The sequence below is a fragment of the Salvelinus fontinalis genome, chromosome 23 (genome assembly GCF_029448725.1).
Source record: "Salvelinus fontinalis isolate EN_2023a chromosome 23, ASM2944872v1, whole genome shotgun sequence".
In the NCBI taxonomy this organism is placed as follows: Eukaryota; Metazoa; Chordata; class Actinopteri; order Salmoniformes; family Salmonidae; genus Salvelinus; species Salvelinus fontinalis.
Window position 1 is genome coordinate 16,071,240 of NC_074687.1, and position 26,104 is coordinate 16,097,343.

A 26,104-nucleotide genomic window follows, 5' to 3' on the forward strand; every position below is an offset into this window, starting at 1 on the left:
ATTCAGTGCTAAGTAGTTACAGGTATTCAAATCAACAGAATGACAAGGGTGCCCACATTTTTGCACAGCCTATTTTTCACATCTGATTTAACTTAATATTGCTACACTTAATATTGCTACACTAAAAATCTTTGTCTGGACAATACCCCAGTACTCAGCTTATATTAGAAAATGAATGGCATGCCACTGTGATCATTTTCTGTGACAACAGAGTAAATTATTATGCAGCCTCAGAGGGGTGCCCAAACTTTTTCATACGACTGTACATTTTAAGGACACAATCTATTTTACAATAGTTATATTTTGTTTGTTTTTTGGCTTGTCCTTCCTCTACCCTCACCCTCTCCCATCTATTTATGATGTCCATCCAGTTTGATTTCGATTTGCCATATATTTTTCAACTGTGTTGCTTTACAAAAGTTCTGAACCTTTCTATTCTCATAGTTTCCACAGATTGTAATTCAAAGACAAACATAGAATTCCTCTTTAGGTAACTGGTTCCCTAAATATTCTGTGATCCACCAAAATCAGCTAAATAAACAAACGATTGTTTCCAAACACAACCCGGACATGACCCAGCTGCGACAAAACATCCGAGTCTCTTCGTGACCCATCTGGAAAACACTTCCTTAGGTATCAAAACTCACTTACAGGAAAGACATGGCATGTAATATGGTTTAATGGGTCTAAACTCACCTTCAGGTAGGACACAGAGCAGGTTCCTCCGGACGTTGAGTTCTCTGAGGGCCTTGAGTCGGCCGATGTGACGGGGCAGAGCAGTGATCTCATTACAGCTCACATCCTGTAGGGGGCACAACACACTGAGTTAACTCACACACAACTAACGCTTTACTGGTGAGTGTGCAGGATTTTGTTCCAGCCCTGTTCAAACACACCTGATTTATCTAATCATGGTCCTGATGATTTGCAGATAAGAGAATCAGTTGTGTTAGAGAAGGGCTGGTCTGCTCACCCAGTAACTCTCCAGGAGGATGGTTAGTCGCACCTTGTGTGCAAGAGCTACGTTAAGGACTAGGGGTTTGTATGGCTCATAACACATCCATATGAAATGCTCCCTATCCCACTGTTCTTCCCTGTCTCCTCACATGGAGTCAGACAATTTCTCCCCTCTCCTCTCCTTCCCTGCTCTAGCTGCATGAGTGCCGGTTCCATTCATTTCACCCCTCAGTGGAGAACAGAACAGTTACATAAGGCCTGGCTAGGAGCTCACACAGGAAACTAAGAGCTGAGTCTGGCACACACACAAGAGAGAGAGAAAGAAAGATAATCTCTTACCAGCTCCATGAGGCTCCTGAGCTGTCCGATGGCCTCAGGTATACACACCAGTTTGTTGTTGCTGGCAATGAGGACTCGTAGGGGTAACCCACACAGGGAGGCTGGCAGAGCACACAGCTGGTTCCGACTGTGGACACAAACACACAGAGGTATTATATTACACACCAGCAGAGAGATGCAGATAAAAGAGCGATACATAGGATGTCCAGAGTGTCTACAATCTAGACCTGACGACGATCCACTTGGATGGAAACTTCAATTTAAAAAAGTGTCAGATGTGTGATGGACCTTGTGTCATGTACTCTAATATACATGAATACGACCCCATACCAATTGAACCCATTTCCTTAAAAGGGGAATATCACCATGGCTCTGCCACGGCCTATAGTCATTACTATATTAACAACATTACGTTTTTATCATAAACATTACAATTATCCAAACCACAAGCTAGAACATTTTCATTTCACTGGTAGAATCAGGAAGTGCATAAGGAAAGTATTCAGAAATCTAGATTTATTTTCCACATTGTTACTTTACAGCCTTATTGTAAAATGGATTCAATTGTTTTTCCCCCATCAATCTACACACAATATCCCATGACAACAAAGCAAAAACAGGTTTTTAGATTGTTTTTTAATAGATTTGCAAAAATAATGAGATATCACATTTACATAAGTATTCAGACCCTTTCCTCAGTACTTTGTTGAAGTACCTTTGACAGCGATTACAGCCTTGAGTCTTCTTGGGTATGATCCTGATTCAGATGACCATCCTACCCATGCTAGATTACGGACAATTTATAGATCGGCAGGTAAGGGTGCTCTCGAGCGGCTAGATGTTCTTTACCATTCGGCCATCAGATTTGCCACCAATGCTCCTTATAAGACACATCACTGCACTCTATACTCCTCTGTATACTGGTTCTCTCTGTATACCCGTCGCAAGACCCACTGGTTGATGCTTATTTATAAAACCCTCTCCAGGTCTCTCCAGAGATGTTCGGTTGGGTTCAAGTCCGGGCTCTGGCTGGGCCACTCAAGGACATCCAGAGACTTGTTCCGAAGCCACTCCTGCATTGTCTTGGCTGTGTGCTTAGAGTCGTTGTCCTGTTGGAAAGTGAACCTTCGCCCCAGTCGGAGGTCCTGAGAACTCTGGAGCAGGTTTTCATCAAGGATCTCTGTACTTTGCTCTGTTAATCTGTCCCTCAATCCTGACAATTCTCCCAGTCCCTGCTGCTGAAAACATCCCCCACAGCATGATGCCGCCACCACCATGCTTCACCGTAGGGATGGTGCCAGGTTTCCTCCAGACGTGACGCTTGGCATTCAGGCTAAATAGTTCAATCTTGGTTCATCAGACTAGTGAACCTTGTTTCTCATGGTCAGAGTCCTTTAGGCAAACTCCAAGTGGGCTGTCATGTGCCTTTTACTGAGGAGTGGCTTCTGTCTGGCCACTCTATCATAAAGGCCTAATTAGTAGAGTGCTGCAGAGATGGTTGTCTTTCTGGAAGGTTCTCCCATCTCCACAGAGGAACTCTGGAGCTCTGTCAGAGTGACCATCAGGTTCTTGGTCACCTCCTGACCAAGGCCCTTCTTCCCCGACTGCTCGGTTAGGCTGGGCGGCCAGCTCTAGGAAGAGTCTTGATGGTTCCAAACTTCTTCCATTTAAGAACGATTGAGCCCACTGTGTTCTTGGCTCCCTTCAATGCTGCAGAAAGGTTTTGGTACCCTTACCCAAATCTGTGCCGATACAATCTTGTCTCAGAGCTCTACGGACAATTCTTTAGACCCCGTGGCTTGGTTTTTGCACTGACATGCACGGTCAAATGTGGGACCTTATATAGACAGGTGTGTGTCTTTCCAAATCATGTCAAAATAAATGAGTTTACCACAGGTGGACTCCAATCAAGTTGTAGAAACATCTCAATGATGATCAATGGAAACAGGATGCATCTGAGCTCAATTCCGAGTCTCATAGCAAAGGATCTGAATACTTATGTGAAAATATTTGTATTTTATTTCTAATACGTTTGCAAAAAAATCTAAAAACATGTTTTTGCTTTGTCATTATGGGGTATTGTGTGTTGATTAAATTTGGATTTTATATTTATTTAATCAATTTTAGAATAAGGCTTTATCGGAACAAAATGTGGATAAAGTTATGGGGTGTCAATAATTTCCGAATGCACTATACATGGTTATACCCAACAGGGGAAAGACCTTGTCTATATTCTTATGTAAACATAAGCTTTTTGAATAATTTTAAATCAATTAAGGTTAAGAGTGTAAAGGCAAAGCGCACTATCTGCATTCTAAGAATGTAATGACATATTCCAGGGATGGGGGGGGGGGGGGGCTCAGTCAGGGTTTCAACTTACTGTTGAGAGTTAGAATAACAGAATACACAAGTGCAATTTTGAAATTTGTCAGCAAACATTTTTAGATTGGTAAGTTAGCTGCTTGACTATGTATCAAAACGTGTAGTAAACATGGTCAAATTAATTGATAACCAGTTATCAACATAAAAACTGCAAACATCCACCCTATTGCAACATTTGTAGAATAGCAGGATATTAGCTGTAAAAGTTTTTTTGTCTTTGCTGTTACAAGGGGGGGCCGCTAAAATGTTTAACTCAATGTTTAAGGTGGGGGGGGGGGGGGGGGGGGGGTCAGGATGTGGGTACGCAGACCCACGAGCCACTGCAGCCACTCATGGGGAGTTTTTTGTGGCTCCCACCCCCATCAAAGTTGCCCATCCCTGACATATTCATATTAACAGTAGATGTAAATGACTCAGTGTGTGTAATTGCTTGTGTGTAATGTGCTGTAGTGTTTTCATGATTCCAGAAATGTTTAGGTACAAGGTATAGTATCACGATACTCAATACCAAGACAATAATAAAAATAAAGCATATTAGCCAGTCACAGAGTGACATTTGATCCAGACAGAAACTCAGCTACTACTCTGTTAAATCGTTGGGCATCTTATGAGTTCAATATCATTCCATTAGACATGTTTTACATCAACATCCATGTTGCATTAATGAATCAATTCTACAATCAATTTGACTCTGTTTTTACCTCTGTTTTTAGCGTTCTAACTGCATCTCAGTGCTGGAGGAGTCACTACTAGGGTTGCAAAAGGAAGGATACTTTCCGGTAAATTTTCCATGGGAAGTTAAGCCCGGGAATTTGGGGAATTTTGCTTAAATTCATCAAAAAGTTAGCTCATAACAGTGAACCTTTTTTTGTGGGATACACAAGGCAATTCTAGGTCTTGTGGCATATTTTGGTTAAACTACCCCCAATTCAATGGAATTGCAACCCTCTGCATGCACAGCGCACTCTTCCATCACATGTACAGTTGATTGAATATATTTTATATGATATACATGATTTTTTGTTAACTAGTAAATAGTAGCATACAGCAAAGTGTGATTAAATAATTTCTAAATTGTTAACAATTTCTGCCATGTGGGTTTTAAAATGTTAGTTTTTGCTACCATGTGGGTTTTAACTTGCTTGAGCCTGCTAACTGAGTGTTAAATCACCTGTATTTTAAAACATTTATCATACAAAGGAGTTGTTTAATCTAACTGCTTAACTATTGATCTGTACATGGAAGTGTATTTGTTTGTTTAGTTTACACATTTTACTTACAACAAGCAACCTCTGACAATAGTCCCTCTACTTCTAATCGAGGTGAAAATGATGAGTCAGACACCTTATCAATAGCAACAGCTCATGGTCCTCCTGGAATCAGAAGTTTTTTTTGACTCAATGGAGGAACGTAGTCAAAGAAATGCTGACGAGTGTCTTGCTCGAGCTGTGTACGCAACTGGTTCACCTCTGATGCTCACAGGCAATGTGTATTGGAAGAGATTTCTGAATGTTCTTCGCACAGAATAATTAACTAAATCATCTCCACCCCTAAACCAGTATTCTGCAATATCAGACAAGGGACAACAGACACACCGGCCTCTACATTGCAGATGAGCTGAAGGCAGTCATCAATGACCTTGGAGCACAGAAGTTATTTGCACTGGTGACAGACGATGCTGCAAACATGAAGGCTGCTTGGTCTAAAGTGGAAGAGTCCTACCCTCACATCACACCCATTGGCTGTGCTGCTCATACACTGAATCTGCTCCTCAAGGACATCATGGCACTGAAAACAATGGATACACTCTACAAGAGAACCAAGGAAATGTTTAGGTATGTGAAGGGTCATCAAGTTATAGCAGCAATCTACCTCACCAAGCAAAGTGAGAAGAATAAGAGCACCACATTGAAGCTGCCCAGCAACACACGTTGGGGTGGTGTTGTCATTATGTTTGACAGTCTCCTGGAGGGAAAGGAGTCTCTCCAAGAAATGGCCATATCACAGTCTGCCGATATGAACAGCCCCATCAAGAGGATCCTCCTGGATGATGTATTTTTGGGAGAGAGTGGTAACTTTATAACCTATAGCAGTAGCCATTGCATGGATTGAGGGAGACAATGCTATCCTGTCTGATGTTCAGACTCTGCTTGCAAATGTAAGAGAAGAAATCCATACTGCCCTGCCCACTTCACTGTTGCTCCAAGCAGAGGTAACTGCAGTTCTGAAATACATCAAAAAGTGTGAAGACTTCTGGCTGAAGCCCATACATGCCGCAGCGTACATGTTGGACCCCAAGTATGCTGGCAAGAGCATCCTGTCTGGTGCAGAGCTCAACAAGGCCTATGGTGTCATCACTACCGTATCTCACCACCTTGGCCTGGATGAGGGCAAGGTTCTTGGCAGTCTGGCAAAGTACACTTCCAAGCAAGGGATTTGGGATGGAGATGCAATATGGCAGTCATGCCAACAGATCTCATCAGCCACCTGGTGGAAGGGCCTTTGTGGATCTGAGGCTCTTTCCCCTGTTGCCTCCATCATCCTCCAAATCCCATCAACATCAGCCGCCTCAGAGCGCAACTGGTCCTTGTTTGGGAACACACACACACACCAAAGCACGCAACAGTCTGACCAATACAAGTTTCCAAAATTTGGTGGCCATCCAGGCAAATTTTGGGCATTTTGAGCCAGACTTACTATCCTCAACAAGGTTGGAAAGTGACAGTGAAGATGAGGCCTCAGAGTCTGATGTTCAAGAGGTGGCATTGAGGAGGTCCAGGGAGAAGACATGGAAGCCTGAGAGGAAAACCAAAGCTTTAGTTTCTAGACTATCATTTTACAGATGTATGTTGAAAACGTTTTTGGAAGATGCGATGGATCATTGGGGATCATTCAATATTCCCTTTCTTTTGTTGTTCAGTGAAATCATCCCATGTGAAGCGTCAACTCATTTAATTAAAGTTCAATTCGTAACTAAAACGTTTTTTTCTATTGGAAAGATTTAATAATTTGCAATTTGTCTATGATAAGGTAAAAGGTTTATGTTTCTGTTTCCATATGATATGATAATTATATCCAATGCAAAAAACATCTACATTTAAATGGTATTAATATTACTTAGCATATATTTCAATTATTTCCCATATATTCCTGTTAATTCCCACAGAAAGTTTCCACCTCTGAATGTTCCCCAAAATGTGCAACCCTAGTCACTACAGACCCTTGTTTGATTCCAGGCTGTATCACAACCGGCCGTGATTGGGAGTCCCATAGAGCGGCGCACAATTGGACCAGCGTCGTCCGGGTTTGGCCGGATTAGGCCGTCATTATAAATAAGAATTTTTTCATAACTGTCTTGCCTAGTTGAAAAAAAAATAGATATTTAAACTACATAACACAATGGTAATAATTTATTTGAATGGTAAATCTATCAATAAACTGGGTAAATCAAGATGTAGCGTAGGCCTATTCACAATATACAGGTGAATGCATATGCAATAGGAGTTTTTGCTTGCATCAAGTTATTGTGCTTGTTTTGGCTGATTTCACGGGGTTACAAATTACAAACAAACAATCTGTTTCCCTTCCATTTGGGACTTGACGTCATTCACGAGGCAAGAGGGGTGGGGCCCGTCGGAGCCCTATTCACACTTTCACTGAGGCAATAGATCATGAGAGAGAGAGATCATATGAGAGAGAGATCATATGAGAGAGAGATCATATGAGAGAGAGATCATATGAGAGAGAGATCATATGAGAGAGAGATCATATGAGAGAGAGATCATATGAGAGAGAGATCATATGAGAGAGAATTTATAAAGTTTTGGTGGCAATCAGCTTTGAAATCAGCATATTGTGATTTGATTTACATATTATCAAAAACAAAGTACTAGGGTAGTGAATTGATGTTAGCTTCAGCTGTAAGTAAGCAAGGAAGGTTAGTCTACAAAGCTGGAAGATACCGGTATCTTCTTGCATTGTAAAGTGTTCTAGCCTGTTTTGCGAACAGTAATGAACTGTTTTAACATGTCTACATGCCATGTTGCATTATTGAAGTGTGTTAACTTCTGTGTGGCATGTGTGGGGACATAACATGATGCAGCCCGGTCTCCCAGTGCAAGCTAAGCGGAACAGGCACATGCGCTATAAAGGGGACATCAGCTTTATCTGATACAGACTTGATCTGTGAGACACATTTGAGGGAAGTACCGAAAGTAACAGAAATTCTGGTACCGAACTGTTTTTCATGTTCTAGCATCGAAAAAAGTACAGAAGTTTCAGTATACCGTGCAAAACTACTGTACTGTAAAAAACTACTCATTAGCTTTCCCATAAACACTTTCGTACTTCTGCAAAAGATAAAACACACAGTCCCAATCTAATTCAGTTCGGTCCAGCACGACAGCCCAAAACCCCTCATAAAAACAGGATGTTGGTGTTCCCTCCCTGGTTTACACGAGCAGTTAAACATGCTGGGAAACAATCCACAGCCTTTCCAACACAGATCAGAACTCCTCCAAAACAGTTTGAACCTCATTAAAACAGACTTCTGGTGTTGTCTCCGGCTTACAGCTGCAGTTAGCCAGCACGCAGCAGGATGTCTGTGGCAGAGCAAGAAAGAGGCCTTAATATGTAGACAGAGAGACGAACAGAGGCCTTTAACATAGACAGAGAGAACTTAGAGATATTTAACAGACAGAGAGGTTGGTAGAGAGGCTGCCAGCATGAGCAGAGCCGATTACAGTTGACCCAGAGAAAACAAGCTCTCCACAGCAATAACAAAATGCAAAACAATATCCTGGAAATGACCCATTGGTACACACACATGCACACACACACACACACACGGGACGGCCTCTTGTTCTGGAGTGTGTGCAAAGACTGATTACACTTCCCTGAGTTATTGGTAATTTGTGCTGGAGAACATTGAGAGTGGTGAGGACTTATAGTATGGGAACTTTCTGGAAAACTGGATGCTTTCACACCCCTCAGCGGTGTTTGCTGTGTGTACGTGTGAGCGTGCGTGCCTGCATGCTTACGAGTTGGCGTGCGTGCGTTGCATCAGATCGAGCCATATCACTGTGCAGTCCAGAGGCGCCACAGAGCCAGAGTTGTCAAACACGGTCTCTGTCTCCGACCCAAGAGATTAAAGACGGCATGAGTTCCTCTCTGGGATCCACTCTCTATTGAATCTATTGAATCCTCCCACAAGAGCCGCTTAGATCCACTCCATATGACGAGGGAGAAGGTATAGACATAAGATGCTGACTGGCTGAATGAAAAATTCTAACAACCGCCCATCCAATAATTCCATCTACCTGTGTACGCAGAATGGAATCCCCAGTGAAGCAGTAACATAACAACACACAGGCCAAGAGAGGAGCTATCAGCTAGGACCACAAAAAAAGACAAATCCTTATACAAAAACTGCACCTCTTCTGTTTCTCTCTATACTCCCTTCTATATCACTTAGTTTTTTGTCTCTCACCACTTATATACTCTCTCTCTCCCTCTCTGTATTGACCCCCTCCCCCTCTCTGTATTGACCCCCTCCCCCTTTCTCCTTCTCCTTACTGACCTTCTTTCTCACTCTCCCTCTCCCGATTGACCCTCTCCCTCTCCCGATTGACCCTCTCCCTCTCCCGATTGACCCTCTCCCTCTCCCGGTTGACCCTCTCCCTCTCCCGGTTGACCCTCTCCCTCTCCCGATTGACCCTCTCCCTCTCCCGATTGACCCTCTCCCTCTCCCGATTGACCCTCTCCCTCTCCCGATTGACCCTCTCCCTCTCCCGATTGACCCTCTCCCTCTCCCGATTGACCCTCTCCCGATTGACCCTCTCCCTCTCCCGATTGACCCTCTCCCTCTCCCGATTGACCCTCTCCCTCTCCCGATTGACCCTCTCCCGATTGACCCTCTCCCGATTGACCCCCTCCCTCTCCCGATTGACCCTCTCCCTCTCCCGATTGACCCCCTCCCTCTCGATTGACCCCCTCCCTCTCGATTGACCCCCTCCCTCTCGATTGACCCCCTCCCTCTCGATTGACCCCCTCCCTCTCGATTGACCCCCTCCCTCTCGATTGACCCCCTCCCTCTCGATTGACCCCCTCCCTCTCGATTGACCCCCTCCCTCTCGATTGACCCCCTCCCTCTCGATTGACCCCCTCCCTCTCGATTGACCCCCTCCCTCTCGATTGACCCCCTCCCTCTCGATTGACCCCCTCCCTCTCTCGATTGACCCCCTCCCTCTCCCGATTGACCCCCTCCCTCTCCCGATTGACCCCCTCCCTCTCCCGATTGACCCCCTCCCTCTCCCGATTGACCCCCTCCCTCTCCCGATTGACCCCCTCCCTCTCCCGATTGACCCCCTCCCTCTCCCGATTGACCCCCTCCCTCTCCCGATTGACCCCCTCCCTCTCCCGATTGACCCCCTCCCTCTCCCGATTGACCCCCGCACTGGTCCTCTCTCTCTCTCTCCATATAGACCCCCTCTCTCTTTATAGACCCGCTCTCTCTCCCCCTCTCCTTATAGACCCGCTCTCTCTCCCCCTCTCCTTATAGACCCGCTCTCTCTCCCCCTCTCCTTATAGACCCGCTCTCTCTCCCCCTCTCCTTATAGACCCGCTCTCTCTCCCCCTCTCCTTATAGACCCGCTCTCTCTCCCCCTCTCCTTATAGACCCGCTCTCTCTCCCCCTCTCCTTATAGACCCGCTCTCTCTCCCCCTCTCCTTATAGACCCGCTCTCTCTCCCCCTCTCCTTATAGACCCGCTCTCTCTCCCCCTCTCCTTATAGACCCGCTCTCTCTCCCCCTCTCCTTATAGACCCGCTCTCTCTCCCCCTCTCCTTATAGACCCGCTCTCTCTCCCCCTCTCCTTATAGACCCGCTCTCTCTCCCCCTCTCCTTATAGACCCGCTCTCTCTCCCCCTCTCCTTACTGACACTCACTCAAATCAAACTTTATTTGTCACATGCGCTGAACACAACAACTGTAGACCTTACCGTGAAATGCTTATTTACAAGACCATTACAGTGCAGTTCAAGAATATTTCAGAAAATATTGACCAAATAAATTAAAGTAATAAAGAATAAAAAGTAACAAAATAACAATAACGAGGCTATATACAGTTGAAGTCAGCGGAGGACAGCGGAGTCAGCGGAGTCAATCACCACCTTCCGGAGACACCTGAAACCCCACCTCTTTAAGGAAACCTAGGATAGGATAAAGTAATCCTTCTGACCCCCCCCCCCCCCCCCCTTAAAAGATTTAGATGCACTATTGTAACGTGGCTGTTCCACTGGATATCTTAAGGTGAATGCACCAATTTGTAAGTCGCTCTGGATAAGAGCGTCTGCTAAATGACTTAAATGTAATGTAAATGTAAGTCGGAAGTTTACATGCCAAAACTATAGTTTGTTAAGTGTAAGTCGGTTAGGACATCTACTTTGTGCATGACACATTTTTCCAACAAATGTTTACAGACTTATAATTCACTGTATCATAATTCCAGTGGGTCAGAAGTTTACATACACAAAGTTGACTGTGCCTTTAACTTCGAAAATTCCAGAAAATGATGCCATGGCTTTAGAAGCTTCTGATAGGCTAATTGACATCATTTGAGTCAATTGGAGGTGTACCTGTGGATGTATTTCAAGGCCTACCTTCAAACTCAGTGCCTCTTTGCTTGACATCATGGGATAATCAAAAGATATCTGCCAAGACTTCAGAAAAAAAATTGTAGACCTCCACAAGTCTGGTTCATCCTTGGGAGCAATTTCCAAACGCCTGAAGGTACCACGTTCATCTGTACAAACAATAGCACGCAAGTATAAACACCCTGGGATCACGCAGCCGTCATACCGCTCAGGAAGGAGACGCGTTCTGTCTCCTAGAAATTAATGTAGTTTGGTGTGAAACGTGCAAATCAATCCCAGAACAACAGCAAAGGACCTTGTGAAGATGCTGGAGGAAACAGGTAGAAAGTATCTATATACACAGTAAAACGAGTCCTATATCAACATAACCTGAAAAGCCGCTCAGCAAGGAAGAAGCCACTGCTCCAAAAATGCCATACAAAAGCCAGACTGCGGTTTGCAACTGCACATGGGGACAAAGATCGTACTTCTTGAAGAAATGTCTTCTGATCTGATGAAACAAAAATAGAACTGTTTGGCCATAATGACCATCGTTATGTTTGGAGGAAAAAGGGGGAGGCTTGCAAGCCAAAGAACACCATCCCAACCGTGAAGAACGGGGAGCAGCATCACTTTATGGGGGTGCTTTGCTGCAGGAGGGACTGGTGCTCTTCACAAAATAGATCGCATCATGAGGCAGGAAAATTATGTGGATATATTGAAGTAACATCTCAAAACATCAGTCAGGAAGTTAAAGCTTGGATGCAAATGGGTCTTCCAAATGGACAATGACCCCAAGCATACTTCCAAAGTTGTGGCAAAATGGCTTAGGGACAACAAAGGCAAGGTACTGGAGTAGCCATCACAAAGCCATGACCTCAATCTTATAGAAAATCTGTGGGCAGAACTGAAGAAGCGTATGCGAGCAATGAGACCTACAAACCTGACTCAGTTACACCAGCTCTGTCAGGAGGAATGGGCCAAAATTCACCCAACTTAGGGTTAGGGTTAAGCTTAGGGAAGACTATCCAAAACGTTTGACCCAAGTTAAACAATGTAAAGGCAATGCTACCAAATACTAATTGAGTGTATGTTAACTTCTGACCCACTGGGAATGTGATGAAAGAAATAAAAGCTGAAATAAATCATTCTCTCTACTATTATTCTGACATTTCACATTCTTAAAATAAAGTGGTGATCCTAACTGACATAAGACTAGGATTAAATGACAGGAATTGTGAAAAACTGAGTTGAAATGTATTTGGCTAAGGTGTATGTAAACTTCTGACTTCAACTGTACAGGGGGTACCGGTACTGAGTCAGTGTGCGGGGGGTACAGGTTAGTTGAGTGTGCAGGGGTACAGGTTAGTTGAGTGTGCGGGGGTTAGTTGAGTGTGCAGGGGTACAGGTTAGTTGAGGTAATTTGTACATGTACAGTAGGTAGGGATGAAGTGACTATGCATAGATAATAAACAGCGAGCAGCAGCAGTGTACAAAACAAATGGGGGGGTCAATGTAAATAGTCCAGTGGCCATTTGATTAACTGTTCAGGAGTCTTATGGCTTGGGGGTAGAAGCTGTTAAGGAGCCTTTTAGTCCTAGACTTGGTACTCCAGTACCGCTTGCCGTGTGGCAGCAGAGAAAACAGTCTATGACTTGGGTGACTGGAGTCTGACAATTTTATGGGCTTTCCAATGACACTGCCTATTATATAGGTCCTGGATGGCAGGAAGCTTGGCCCCAGGAATGTACTGGGCCGTTCACACTACCCTCTGTAGCGCCTTATGGTCAGATGCCTAGCAGTTGCCATACCAGGCGGTGATGCAACCAGTCAGAATGCTCACGATGGTGCAGCTGTAGAACTTTGAGGATCTGGGGACCCATGCCAAATCTCTCCTGAGGGTGAAAAGGTTTTGTCGTGCCCTCTTCACGTCTGTCTTGGTGTGTCTGGACCATGATAGTACGTTGGTGATGTGGACACCAAGGAACTTGAAAAACTCTCAACCCGCTCCACTACAGCCGCGTTGATGTTAAATGGGGGCCTGTTCGGCCGCCTTTTCCTGTAGTTCACGATCAGCAAGTCTTGCTCACATTGAGGGAGAGGTTGTTGTCCTGGCACCACACTGCCAGGTCTCTGACCTCCTCCCTATAGGCGCTCTCATCGTTGTCGGTGATCAGGCCTACCACTGTTGTGTCGTCAGCAAACTTAAATGATGGTGTTGGAGTTGTTTGGCCACGCAGTCGTGGGTGAATAGGGAGTACAGGACTAAGTACACACCCCTGAGGGACTTCAGTGTTGAGGATCAGCGTGGCAGACGTGTTGTTGCCCACCCTTACCACCTGGGGGCAGCCCGTCAGGAAGTCCGGGATCCAGTTGCAGAGGGAGGCGCCATCCCAGGGTCCTTAGCTCAGTGATGAGTTTCGTAGGCACTATGGTGTTGCACGCTGAGCTGTAGTCAATGAACAGCATTCTTACATCTGTGGATCTGCATCCACAGGGTGTCTGGGATGATGCTGTGAGCCCTGACCAGCCTTTCAAAACACTTCATGGCTACCGACGTGAGTGCTACGGGGCGGTAATCATTTAGGGAGGTTACCTTCGCTTCCTTGTGCACAGGGACTATGGTGGTCTGCTTGAAACATGTAGGTATTACAGACTGGGTCAGGGAGAGGTTGAAGATGTCAGTGTAGACCCCCGTCAGCTGGTCCGCGTATGCTTTAAGTACGCTTCCTGGTAATCCGTCTCACGCTCCTTATTGAACCTCTCTCTCTCCTTTTCTGTTTTCTTATCGTCTTTCTCTGTGTTTAATCTTTCCATATACCAGGGAGGGCAGGCCTTTCTCTCTGCTATGGAAACGACCTTTCAGCTCCAGATACACAACAGGACCATAGTAGGTAGAAGGCATTCATGACCTTGGCTCCTGACTCCCTCCCTCCCTGAAACAATGTGTTGTCTGGTATATGTTAGCTGTTATTGTTCTGTGAACACTCATATTAAGCATAGCTTTTTACAATCCCTCATGAAGAGTCATGTGATATGTTTTATGGCTATTATATTTCAAGTGGCTCGTGTGTCGATCTGAAAACCCCTACACTGCACTGCAGCTTGCGCAGCAGCACAAGCTAACACAATAGAGTAACAAGCGAGCAGGTCAACAGTCACAGTAAAAGCTTCCTGCCTAAATAAAAGCTAACAGAACAAAGGCAGCAAAACAAAATCAGCAAACTCAATGACAACAGCTGACAGCTCTAAACAGCCTCCATCCCATCAACTTCAAAATAAGACATTTTATTCCACAACTGCCAAAGTTCTATCTAGACAACAAAGAGCCTTTATCCTCTTTCCACCATGATGCAGGCCAGGAACAGAACGATCCTAAAAATAATGCCTTCCTTTTCATGTGTTCCTGGTGCAGACATGGAGAACATTGTCTATTTCCTGTTTTGACAGCAATATGAAAAGCCACAAATTCAAATGAGATTATCTGCCAGTGTCTCCATGGCGTCTGATAACATTCCTGTCTAGTGGTGTAAAACACATACCCTGGTGCGGTTACTGTGGTGCTCACATCACATTATGCTCAGACACACGCCACGGACTCACGTTAACCTACATCAGCTACCCTCCACCGAGGGTATTTTACATCCTCCCCGTTCAGATGTAGCATTTATATAACTGATTCAATGAATCACTTATTAACTCAGCGTAAATTCAATGAATCCCATATTAACTCAGCATAAATTCAATGAATCAACTTATTAACTCAGCTTAAATTCAATTAATCAACTTATTAACTCAGCTTAAATGATATGGCCGCAACACCACATGCATGCGTGTGGGTTTGGTCTTCTTTGTGTGTCAGAGATATGACTAATGAATCTCCCTCAGTTGCACGCTGGTGTGAGCACAGAGGAAGAGATTAGAGACAGAGAGTACCGAGTCGGTCTCAGGTTGATGATGCGTACAGCAGGCAGTAAAGAACCAGGCTAGCACTGATATGATGACCTTCTCCCCATCTCTCTCGGTCTCTCTTTCGCGCTCTCCCTCTCCTCTCTCATCTTCCTCCCCCATCTCTCTCTTTGTCTCTCTCCCTCTCCTCTCTCATCTTCCTCCCCCTTCTTTCTCTATGTCTCTCTCTGTCTCTCGATAGCTAGATAGAGCGGGAGTGGAGAGAGATAAAATGAAACAAGTAGTGTCATGCATCATTCCAATAATGTGATCTGAACGCATTACACAAACACAGAGACAAGATATGCTATTGCTCTGTGGTCCTGCCATGAGGTTGGAAGCGGTAACATCAGCCCATTGAGAGGCGTCTGTGATGTGTGAAGCCTAATAAGCGTGTCTGCCTTGGGATCAAACACCTGAGTCTAAACAAGCCCTGGTCCAACCAGACTACTGCCAACCTTCTGTGCTGCTTAGCAAATTTCAACTAATATCTAATATATTTAACATTTCACTGAACCAATACTGCCGCCTTTATAGGGATAACTGTGCAAACAACTTTAAGGATAAACCACTGATATTCAGCAACTCTTAGAAACGCCTACATTTTCTTTCTGTCATTGAAAACAAATGTGCTTCTCACTCAACACAGTCACCTGTTAACTGTAGGTTCAAGTCTTACCTGAGGTTTAAGGAGGTGAGTGACTGTAGGCTGATGATGGTGTCAGGAATGGTCTTGATACAGTTGTGATAGAGGTTCAGCGTTTCCAAGGCAACCAGGTGACACACCTCTAAGGGGACCTCCGCCAAACGATTCTTCGACAGGTCTGAGAGGGAGAGAGAGAATAGGAAGAGACAGATATCACCTGTAGTTATATACTAGTGCCACTAGGTGTCTCTCCCTGGCCCAGGACCTCCCCTCCACACAACCCAGTCCAGCCAAGCTATCCAAAGCCTACAGGCTAACACAAGAATTCCTGTACTGGCTCCCAGCAGCAAATAACAACATTGATATCAGCTGAGGCCATAATAACAATTAGCCACTGTGTTCAGATTAGCACTCCTGTCTACTGTTCCAAAGTGATTTAGTGAATTCAACTGGGATGACCTAGAGCACTCAGTCAATATAGAAGCCTGTGTTACATTATGGACACCACAGGGGAAGGAAGTTCTGTTAAAAACACTCAGAGACAAAAGGCTACTCATAGTTGATCTTCCGCTCTAGCAAAACAGCTTCAGTGTGACTCAAAGCCCTGCTAGCACTAGTAGCGCAGACTGGAAATAATGACTCTGGACTGAAAATAACATCACGATGTGTGTGTGTGTGCATGTACTATGTATTTAGAAAGACCAAATACCCACAGTGAATGGTGTTAGTGTCATGTGGCATCACTATGACCCCCATCCTACTATGCTTCAAATCTAATGGGACAGCTCCTGTTACACTACAACATGACAGACCGATTAAGGCTCAAACTGAGACATTAGGGGGTGGGGACGTGTGCATGTATGTGTCTATGTGTTTGCATGGCGGCAGTGTAGGCTATACAACAGGTCATGTGATGTGACACTGATGATGACATGGCCTAGGGCAGGGTAGGGTCAGGTCAACCCCCCCCCCCCCCCCTCCCACACACACACATACTGTAACGCGCTCCAACAACCTGGTAAATTAGAGCATTCCCGTAGTAACCACCCCCCACAAACCAGACACAGGAGCCTTGATGTTCTTCATGACACACATGAACACACCTGCATAAATGTGTGCATGCGTGACATTTCATGCAAGGAGACAACCATGTGACTGTGACAAAGATAAGACCAGCATATCCTGCATCTCGCTGCAATTCACTCTGGGTAGTTTATCGTCAGATTAGGCTAGTTCAGATAGTCTGAGTTGTCATGGAAGCTGTCTGGAGGATGAAGACCTCTACTATTAGGGGTAGTGTCCTCCTCCTGTCACACACATCATCTTCTCTCTGTGCTACTCTTCTAAAGCTGTGTCCATTCCCCTGCACTGACCCCAGCCAGACTGAAGTGTTGATCCAGAAAGCAAAAAAGTTTACAGCCCTCTTAACCCCCCCCCCCTTTCCCTCCCTCGCTCTTTTACAGCCCTCTTAAACCCCTCCCCCCCTTCCCTCCCTCGCTCTTTTACAGCCCTCTAAGTGCCTCATATTTCCACTGTACAGCAGCTGAACCACATCTCCCTCAGAAGTGGAGGAGAACTAATAATCCCTCCTCCCTCTCCCTCGCTTTCCCAACAGAGTTAGCCATCAACTCGCAGGAGCACTCACTCAGCACGTAGACTAAATACATAGACACAGCTAGAGGTCTAGTTAGTTTAGAGTCATACCTATATACTTACGTGCACCCACAAACATCTGAGAAACCTATTCATACAAGCATGCACACACACAGAAACACACAGAGGGCCATCAGTCAATGCAGAGCATGCTGGGAAGGGAACTTCACCAGACCCAGTACAGGAAGTGAAGGGAACAACAATCCCCTTGGGACAGATTCAACCTTAACAGGAAAGGTTCACCCATTTTCTATTGGATTTTTGATGTTCTACTTTTTGTTGACGAAATTCATGCTAATGTTGGGTTTTTGAGCTAGCGCCCAATAGATTCCCATTCACTCCTTGAAGGAGAGTGCTCCTTGTTCCAGAAATCGCCCAGAAGGCACTGTGTGGTCCATTGACATAGCATGGGCAATGTTTCCCGTCTCCTCAAAAGTATATATTTGCCATTGCGAATGTTAGACTCTACTCTGTAAGGCACATCGACCTGCAGGTTGAACATGGTGAGATTGTAGACTCCTAAATAATCCTTGATAATGCCATTTATTTAGGGGATTTTACAGCTAACTATCTACGGTACATGCTGATATTGTCTTTGGTATTATTGTGTGTAGCCATGTTTGCTAGTCATCCAGCCCATAGAACGAGCATTGCATAATGGATTTTGTAATAGTCTTGAACTGCAACAGATTTCCACAACGATTTTCCATGTCGCTACCAACCTTATTATAAACGCAAACATTTTGTTCACAAAAAATATTGTTCTTACATAGTGTTAATTGACACTGTAAATGAAAAGGCATGAGGGGATTTTTCCTTCAACACCAGTGTGATGTACAACCACATGGGGAAACATGTAGCCTCCATAGACCAGCCAGACAAGTATCCCGGTTAGGCTCTGAGAGGCTTAGAACTATGCAACTCTAGAAAATGTGATTGAGAGGAAGCAGCGTGTGTGTGTGTGTGTGTGTGTGTGTGTGTGTGTGTGTAGGCAGTAAACAGTGTTATCAGAACTATGAGTTACCAGAGAGCAGACCTCTTTTACTGAGGGTCTAACGTCTCCCTACAGAGAGCACTCAGGACCATATGTTGATTTGCATCATTTCCCCTCTATGTGAAGAGAGAGAAAGAAGCGATCGAAAGAGCATGTGTGTGTACTGTTATCCAGCACTCCTAGGCATGGAACACGTGTGTGTGTGTGTGTGTGTGTGTGTGTGTGTGTGTGTGTGTGTGTGTGTGTGTGTGTGTGTGTGTGTGTGTGTGTGTAGCTTATGGTTGAATAGGAGGAAAGGAGCACAGATGAGACGGATAGGTGGAGGAGTGAATCACTGACTGAGCAGCAAGGTGGTCTCCTAGTCTGACCACTTGTGACCCATACACACAAAGCCTTTAGCACCCTCCCAACCTGACACACTATGGATTTGTATGTATGTATGTATGTGTGTGTGTATATATATATATATATATATATATATATATATATATATATATATATATATATATATATATATATATATATATATTACACTGCTCAAAAAAATAAAGGGAACACTAAAATAACACATCCTAGATCTGAATGAATGAAATATTCTTATTAAATACTTTTTTCTTTACATAGTTGAATGTGCTGACAACAAAATCACACAAAAATGATCATTGGAAATCAAATTTATCAACCCATGGAGGTCTGGATTTGGAGTCACACTCAAAATTAAAAGTGGAAAACCACACTACAGGCTGATCCAACTTTGATGTAATGTCCTTAAAACATGTCAAAATGAGGCTCAGTAGTGTGCGTGGCCTCCACGTGCCTGTATGACCTCCCTACAATGCCTGGGCATGCTCCTGATGAGGTGGCGGATGGTCTCCTAAGGGATCTCCTCCCAGACCTGGACTAAAGCATCCGCCAACTCCTGGACAGTCTGTGGTGCAACGTGGCGTTGGTGGATGGAGCAGGACATGATGTCCCAGATGTGCTCAATTGGATTCAGGTCTGGGGAACGGGCGGGCCAGTCCATAGCATCAATGCCTTCCTCTTGCAGGAACTGCTGACACACTCCAGCCACATGAGGTCTAGCATTGTCTTGCATTAGGAGGAACCCAGGGCCAACCGCACTAGCATATGGTCTCACAAGGGGTCTGAGGATCTCATCTCGGTACCTATTGGCAGTCAGGCTACCTCTGGCGAGCACATGGAGGGCTGTGCGGCCCCCAAAGAAATGCCACTCCACACCATGACTGACCCATCGCCAAATCGGTCATGCTGGAGGATGTTGCAGGCAGCAGAACGTTCTCCACGGCGTCTCCAGACTCTGTCACGTCTGTCACGTGCTCAGTGTGAACCTGCTTTCATCTGTGAAGAGCACAGGGCGCCAGTGGCGAATTTGCCAATCTTGGTGTTCTCTGGCAAATGCCAAACGTCCTGCACGGTGTTGGGCTGTAAGCACAACCCCCACCTGTGGACGTCGGGCCCTCATACCACCCTCATGGAGTCTGTTTCTGACCGTTTGAGCAGACACATGCACATTTGTGGCCTGCTGGAGGTCATTTTGCAGGGCTCTGGCAATGCTCCACCTGCTCCTCCTTGCACAAAGGCGGAGGTAGCGGTCCTGCTGCTGGGTTGTTGCCCTCCTACGGCCTCCTCCACGTCTCCTGATGTACTGGCCTGTCTCCTGGTAGCGCCTCCATGCTCTGGACACTACGCTGACAGACACAGCAAACCTTTTTGCCACAGCTCGCATTGATGTGCCATCCTGGATGAACTACACTACCTGAGCCACTTGTGTGGGTTGTAGACTCCGTCTCATGCTACCACTAGAGTGAGAGCACCGCCAGCATTCAAAAGTGACCAAAACATCAGCCAGGAAGCATAGGAACTGAGAAGTGGTCTGTGGTCACCACCTGCAGAATCACTCCTTTTTTGGGGGTGTCTTGCTAATTGTCTATAATTTCCACCTTTTGTCTATTCCATTTGCACAACAGCATGTGACATTTATTGTCAATCAGTGTTGCTTCCTAAGTGGACAGTTTGATTTCACAGAAGTGTGATTGACTTGGAGTTACATTGTGTTGTTTAAGTGTTCCCTTTATTTTTTTGAGCAGTATATATATATATATATATATATATATATATATATATATATATATATATATGAGTACCATATGCCATTGCCAAACCAAAAAACATTCCCCTTCACACACACACTGCACATGCTCAAGGCCCAAGGGTGAGATGTGTCAGTATTCTACCCCACTACCCTTTACATGACCCTATAGTGCTGGGAACCACACACAAATGCTAGGGGTGTGAACGTTTCAATTAAATTGGAATCCTTAACGTTAAGGAGATCCCCAACCAAAAATAATTTTCCCCCCACATAAAATTAAAAGGGATATTTCTAAAATGTTCAACTTCATATTCATAATTTCCAGCACCACCCACACACGAGCATGTGAAAATAGTGCGTTTCTATGTTTTGTAGTCAAAAAGATAACGAGGAAGATAAGTGTTTCCAGTGACATCAACCAATCATTAGACAATTAGTCGGCATTATTGGTTAAAATCACGATGCACACTGATGATGTCATTGGAAACACTTCTCTTCCTCTATCTTTTTTTCAACAAAGCATAGAAATGCACCATTTACATACAGTATGTTGATGTTGGGCTGGAGATGACGAATATGAAGCTGAAATTTTTTTAACATTTCCCTTTAAAAATCACAATGCAGTCATCACAAAACATTATTTCCCATGAAATAGCCTAACTAGAAGATACATTTAAATAAAACCAGAGAGGACGAGGTAAACTTTAGGATACTTTGGTGAATTTGCGAGGGATACAAGACAAGACATGGCGAGATACAGCATTCCATTGTGAGATACAGCATTCCATTGTGAGATACAGCATTCCATTGTGAGATACAGCATTCCATTGTGAGATACAGCATTCCATTGTGAGATACAGCATTCCATTGTGAGATACAGCATTCCATTGTGAGATACAGCATTCCATTGTGAGATACAGCATTCCATTGTGAGATACAGCATTCCATTGTGAGATACAGCATTCCATTGAGAGATACAGCTTTTTATTGCCGATAGATAGGCCTAGTACACGGCTTGGACTCGGTCTGCCTGGTGGCTGACCTACTTATACTGTGCTCTTCCCCTCTCTCTCCCCGTCCTTCGCTAGGGCGCTATGAAAGATGTTAGTGTTTGTGTTCTCGGAAGTACGGCAACTAATCAGTCTCCTCCATTCTAAAAATACTGAATTTTAGAAGTCGATTCCTAAGGGAATTGAATTATGACACTCTGAAATGGAAGTCGACGTGCAGTCGAGGAATCAGTTATATTGTTAACTCTCCACCACTAAGTCATCGTCGTTAACAGCTGGAAAAATGGCACTGAAAGGCAAGCGACAGCAGACAAGTCCTGTATAGCAGTACTTTAGAAGTTAAATGAGAAGGAAATGCAAATTTTGCTAGATGGAGTTGAGGTACAGTAATGGTAGTACAGCAGCAATGCTTCACCATCTGAAAGGAACAAACTGAGACCCAAACCGTTGCTGGCAGCTGCTTTGTGAATTCCCATGGAATTGTATGAATTTTTCTTATTGTAAAAAAAAATAGCACAATAATTCCACACACACAGGGTTGAGTCTGCAGGGCCATTTTAGCTGATTCTAACAGGCTGTATCCAGATCAGAGTGATGAAGACAATGTACAGTTGATATAAAGTAAAAAGTAACCAAAAAAATGAAAAACAAGGTAGACAAAAACCCAAGTGAAGGTTACGAGAATGAAATATGACCAAAAGTTTGAGAAACTGCTAGTGTCATGTTTTCAGCTTTGGTGCCAACCTTCCAGAGGTGCAAACACTTAGTCAAAGCTGACTCCTATAGCCTCTTACCATTGTAAAGGAAGCAGTAGTAAGTCAAGTGCAGTGAGGAGGGTAAGTTCATACAGTACCTCCTGAATACTTTTCAGAACAGGACTAGTAAATCACCTAAATGGCTTTGATGTTCACCCGAGTCCTGTATAGTTCTTGACAACAGCTTAGAATAGATATCAACAGCAACACCAAGAACACCAGAATAATTGTGGGTTACGCAGCAATGTTTATAATGCTTACAAAGCGTGAGGAAAAAAACAACCTCTCTGACTCACACTCATGTGACTGGAGAAGCACGCCTTGAACGTGCACACACCTCATCCTCTTAAGGCTGCCCGATGCTGAAGGTGCTATGAGAGCCAATTCTATCCCTAACCTCTTCAGACAATCCAGTGTCACACTTGAGATTTACTGGAAAGGAGGTTCAACTCACACACAGTCCCTATCCCACCAAAGCAGGAACTCTTCCTTACCCAAATAAGCTTAGCAAACTCAAGGCGTTTTGAATAAATTTTTAACAAATATGAGAACTAGGGTGTGTGTAGGCCTAGCGGATGTCATGTTTTCAATAGCAATCAACACTGAAGAGCTGAGCATTGAATACAGGTCATTTCCATGTAAAAAGGAACCAAGAGCATCAACATGTAAAGTTCATAGGATGATGTCAAATGAAAGATAAGTATTTTTATTATTTTTTTTATTTATTATTAAGGCATATATACATTTTTACACCATTACCACCCCCCCCAAAAAAAAAACAAGCAAAGGCTTTGATTTCTGGTCAAACAGATGGAAAAGGGGTCTTAGAAAACATCTAGCAGAAAGTCTTAAAAAAGGTATTTGAAAAACATGTTGAGTAATATGAACACATATTTAGTTTGAGTCATTTTTTCTGCTGAAATTCCATTACCGAAAACCCACATATCCTTAAGAAAGTTTCTAATTTCTCTATCTCACGAGGAGGAAGTATAATGGAATTCACAGAAGTAATAAGTAAAGGTAGACCTATCAATTAGTTCGTGTTTTTTCTAGTGATGCACCAATGTGACATTTTTGGCCGATACCGATATCCGATATTTTCCTTGACAAAAAACCTGATACCTATACTTAACATTTTAACAGCCCTTTAAGCATTCTAGTACAGTTAAATAGTTAACACACACACAGACGCAGCAGTCTAAGGCACTGCATCTCAGTGCAAGAGATGTCACTACATTCCTTGGTTCGAATCCAGGCTGTATCACATCCGGACGTGATTGGGAGTCCCATAGGGCAGCGCACAATTGGCCCAGCGTCGTCCGGGTTTGGCCGGGGTAGGCCGTCATTGTAAAAAAGAATTTGTTCTTAACGGACTTGCTTAGCTAAATAAAAAGTTACACACAAAACATTTACATATGTCCCCATTACCATGTAAAACATAATCCAAAACATAAACCTATTTCTTTCACTTACTTGCCATGTTGTTTCGTTGTTCATTTGTTCAGTCAATTCATTCTCAACCAGGATTTCTATGGAACGCCGCTTTGGTCTTTGCGTGTCAAAAAATATTTAACCCTATTTGACGTGTCAAATAAGTTTGTTGACCAATCGGGACCTGAATATGACTGCACGTCACAAAATAATTTTACGCGTTCATTATTTTTTTACGTAGTTATTACACATCGATTACACTGTAACTCGTATTTCATATGTCACAACGATTCATCGATACGTATGCTATGATCCTGGTAAAGTTGTCTTGTGCACTTACAGTGCTGGTCATTAAAAAAAGTTAGCTAGCTCGCTCATGGATGCAAACCATGTTCAATGTTCAAACAATTTATAAGACAGTTCTTATTTGATTTAATGGTGGTTGGACCCATCTATGTAAAGCTAGCCAGAATAAGGATTAGCCACAATAGTGGTTTGTGGTTAAAAGTGTGGCATAATACTATGATTTGTATTCATTTGCATCACTGTCAATTACATTTTATTTTGAAGGCAAACCCCAAACTCCACTATTGTGCCTAATCCTTATTGTGGCTAGCTTCACAACACATAACCCGGTCCAGTTGAGCATCACTAGCCAGATGAAGCCAACTGGCTGCTTATAACGTTAGCTTTGGGCAACAGGGTTAAGTAGTTGGCTAGCTATTTATTTTCATGAACTGAAGTTCAATTTCAATAGGTGAACAACAAGTGGCAACCTAGTTAATACTTACAAGGATTCCTAAAATCATTGCTAAGAATAATGAAAAAGACTGCAGTTTCTACTGGTCTTTGTTTTCAGGCCGGTTATATTTGTATTGGTGCTAGCTAGGTACCAACCTAAGGCTAGCTACCCCAGAAGTTGCGGTCGAACAAATTATGCTTTATAAGCAATGCGGTATTGTAAACACATTGTTCGTGGCCGGTGTTTGCTGACTTTTTTGTACAGCTTTGACAGTGCTACGGTACCTTTGACACGCAAAGACCCAAACGGTGTTCCATAGCATGTATGTCGTGAAGCTAATAGCAGTGATGCTGTGGCGAAATCCTGCACGGAGCCTTCACCGTGCGCTGCCAATTTAAGAGCGCATGAGCAGTAAGGAAGGAGGAAATAAAGATAGCTCGTTCAGCTCTTTGAGGAGGAGCTCTTGGGTGGCGAGACAGTTTGATTGTGTGTGCGATGCTGCAGAAGTTGTTTGTTTTCAGCGTATGTAGTTTATAAAGTATTTAACTCAATCGTCGGTGTGATCGCTCTACGGCGTGGTTGTTTTCGTTTGGGACCGCGACGGTTATGGATCGCATGGATTAGTAGCAACATTGTTGCGAAGCTTTAACATACAAACCATCAAACCATAGGACGGTCAGACAGTACACCGGCACGCCTGAAGACCACAGCTAAGATCTCTCTTGTTCCCTTTCTCTTCCCTCTATCATTCCAGTGCTTTACCCTGCAACAGACTCTATTTTCCTAATGCACTTCCCATTGAAGTTCATTGGAGCTGGACTATTATTGGCCTGCCAGAAGTATTTGGGTTGACATTTTAGTTAAAAGTGAGGTTGCTTGCAAGTTGGGATTTGTTATTTGAACTGTCTTGAGGTGGGATGGACTAATGACATGTGGCTGAGAAGATTGTGTACATTTTTAAGGCCTTTGTTGTGTTTATGAACACCCCACACATTCATACCCTCTGTACTCCTCCACAGGAAGATAATACAGATTATTGCCAATCCTCTGTTGATGACTGGGTTCTTTCTTGTATGAAGTTGCTGTTAATTTGCTCTGCCATTATTATTATTATTATTGTATGAGGTATTCTTGGTGGGATTACCCCTGGGCTGTGATGTGGGTTTTATAGGGTGTGTATTCTCTTTTCTCTCCACTGGCTATCTGGTAAACAGGCTACACTCTAGGCAGTCTCTTCTGCTGATGTGTGTGGGTCTGGTAGTGGCACTCTCTCTATTCTACTCTTTTCCTTTCGGCATGGTTAATACCTGCCTGGCGCCCGAACAAAATCTTTCTTTACCCCTCTCTAATAAATACCGCTCCAACGCTATTACTGTGTAACTCCGGTGGAGCAACATCGGAAAAATAGCACACTTGGTAGTTTTAACCGGTGCTCGACCAGTCGATAAAAGCCAACATCACCCAAGACAGAGAACGGTTGATTGTCAAGGGCAATGAATTCCA

General features: G+C 44.0%; 1 protein-coding gene across 7 annotated transcripts in view; it reads right to left on the bottom strand.

The window, feature by feature from the left end:
• LOC129820913 (leucine-rich repeat and calponin homology domain-containing protein 1-like) overlaps positions 1–26,104 on the bottom strand; it is a 102,640-nt gene that overhangs the window by 44,209 nt on the left and 32,327 nt on the right. For all 7 annotated transcript variants that reach the window (XM_055878024.1, XM_055878026.1, XM_055878021.1 and 4 more), the window contains exons 2-4: positions 15,937–16,081; positions 1,297–1,423; positions 697–802 (exon numbers count right to left, since the gene is read on the bottom strand). In XM_055878024.1, coding sequence (XP_055733999.1) covers positions 697–802; positions 1,297–1,423; positions 15,937–16,081 — 378 coding nt within the window. The remainder of the gene's footprint in view (positions 1–696; positions 803–1,296; positions 1,424–15,936; positions 16,082–26,104) is intronic.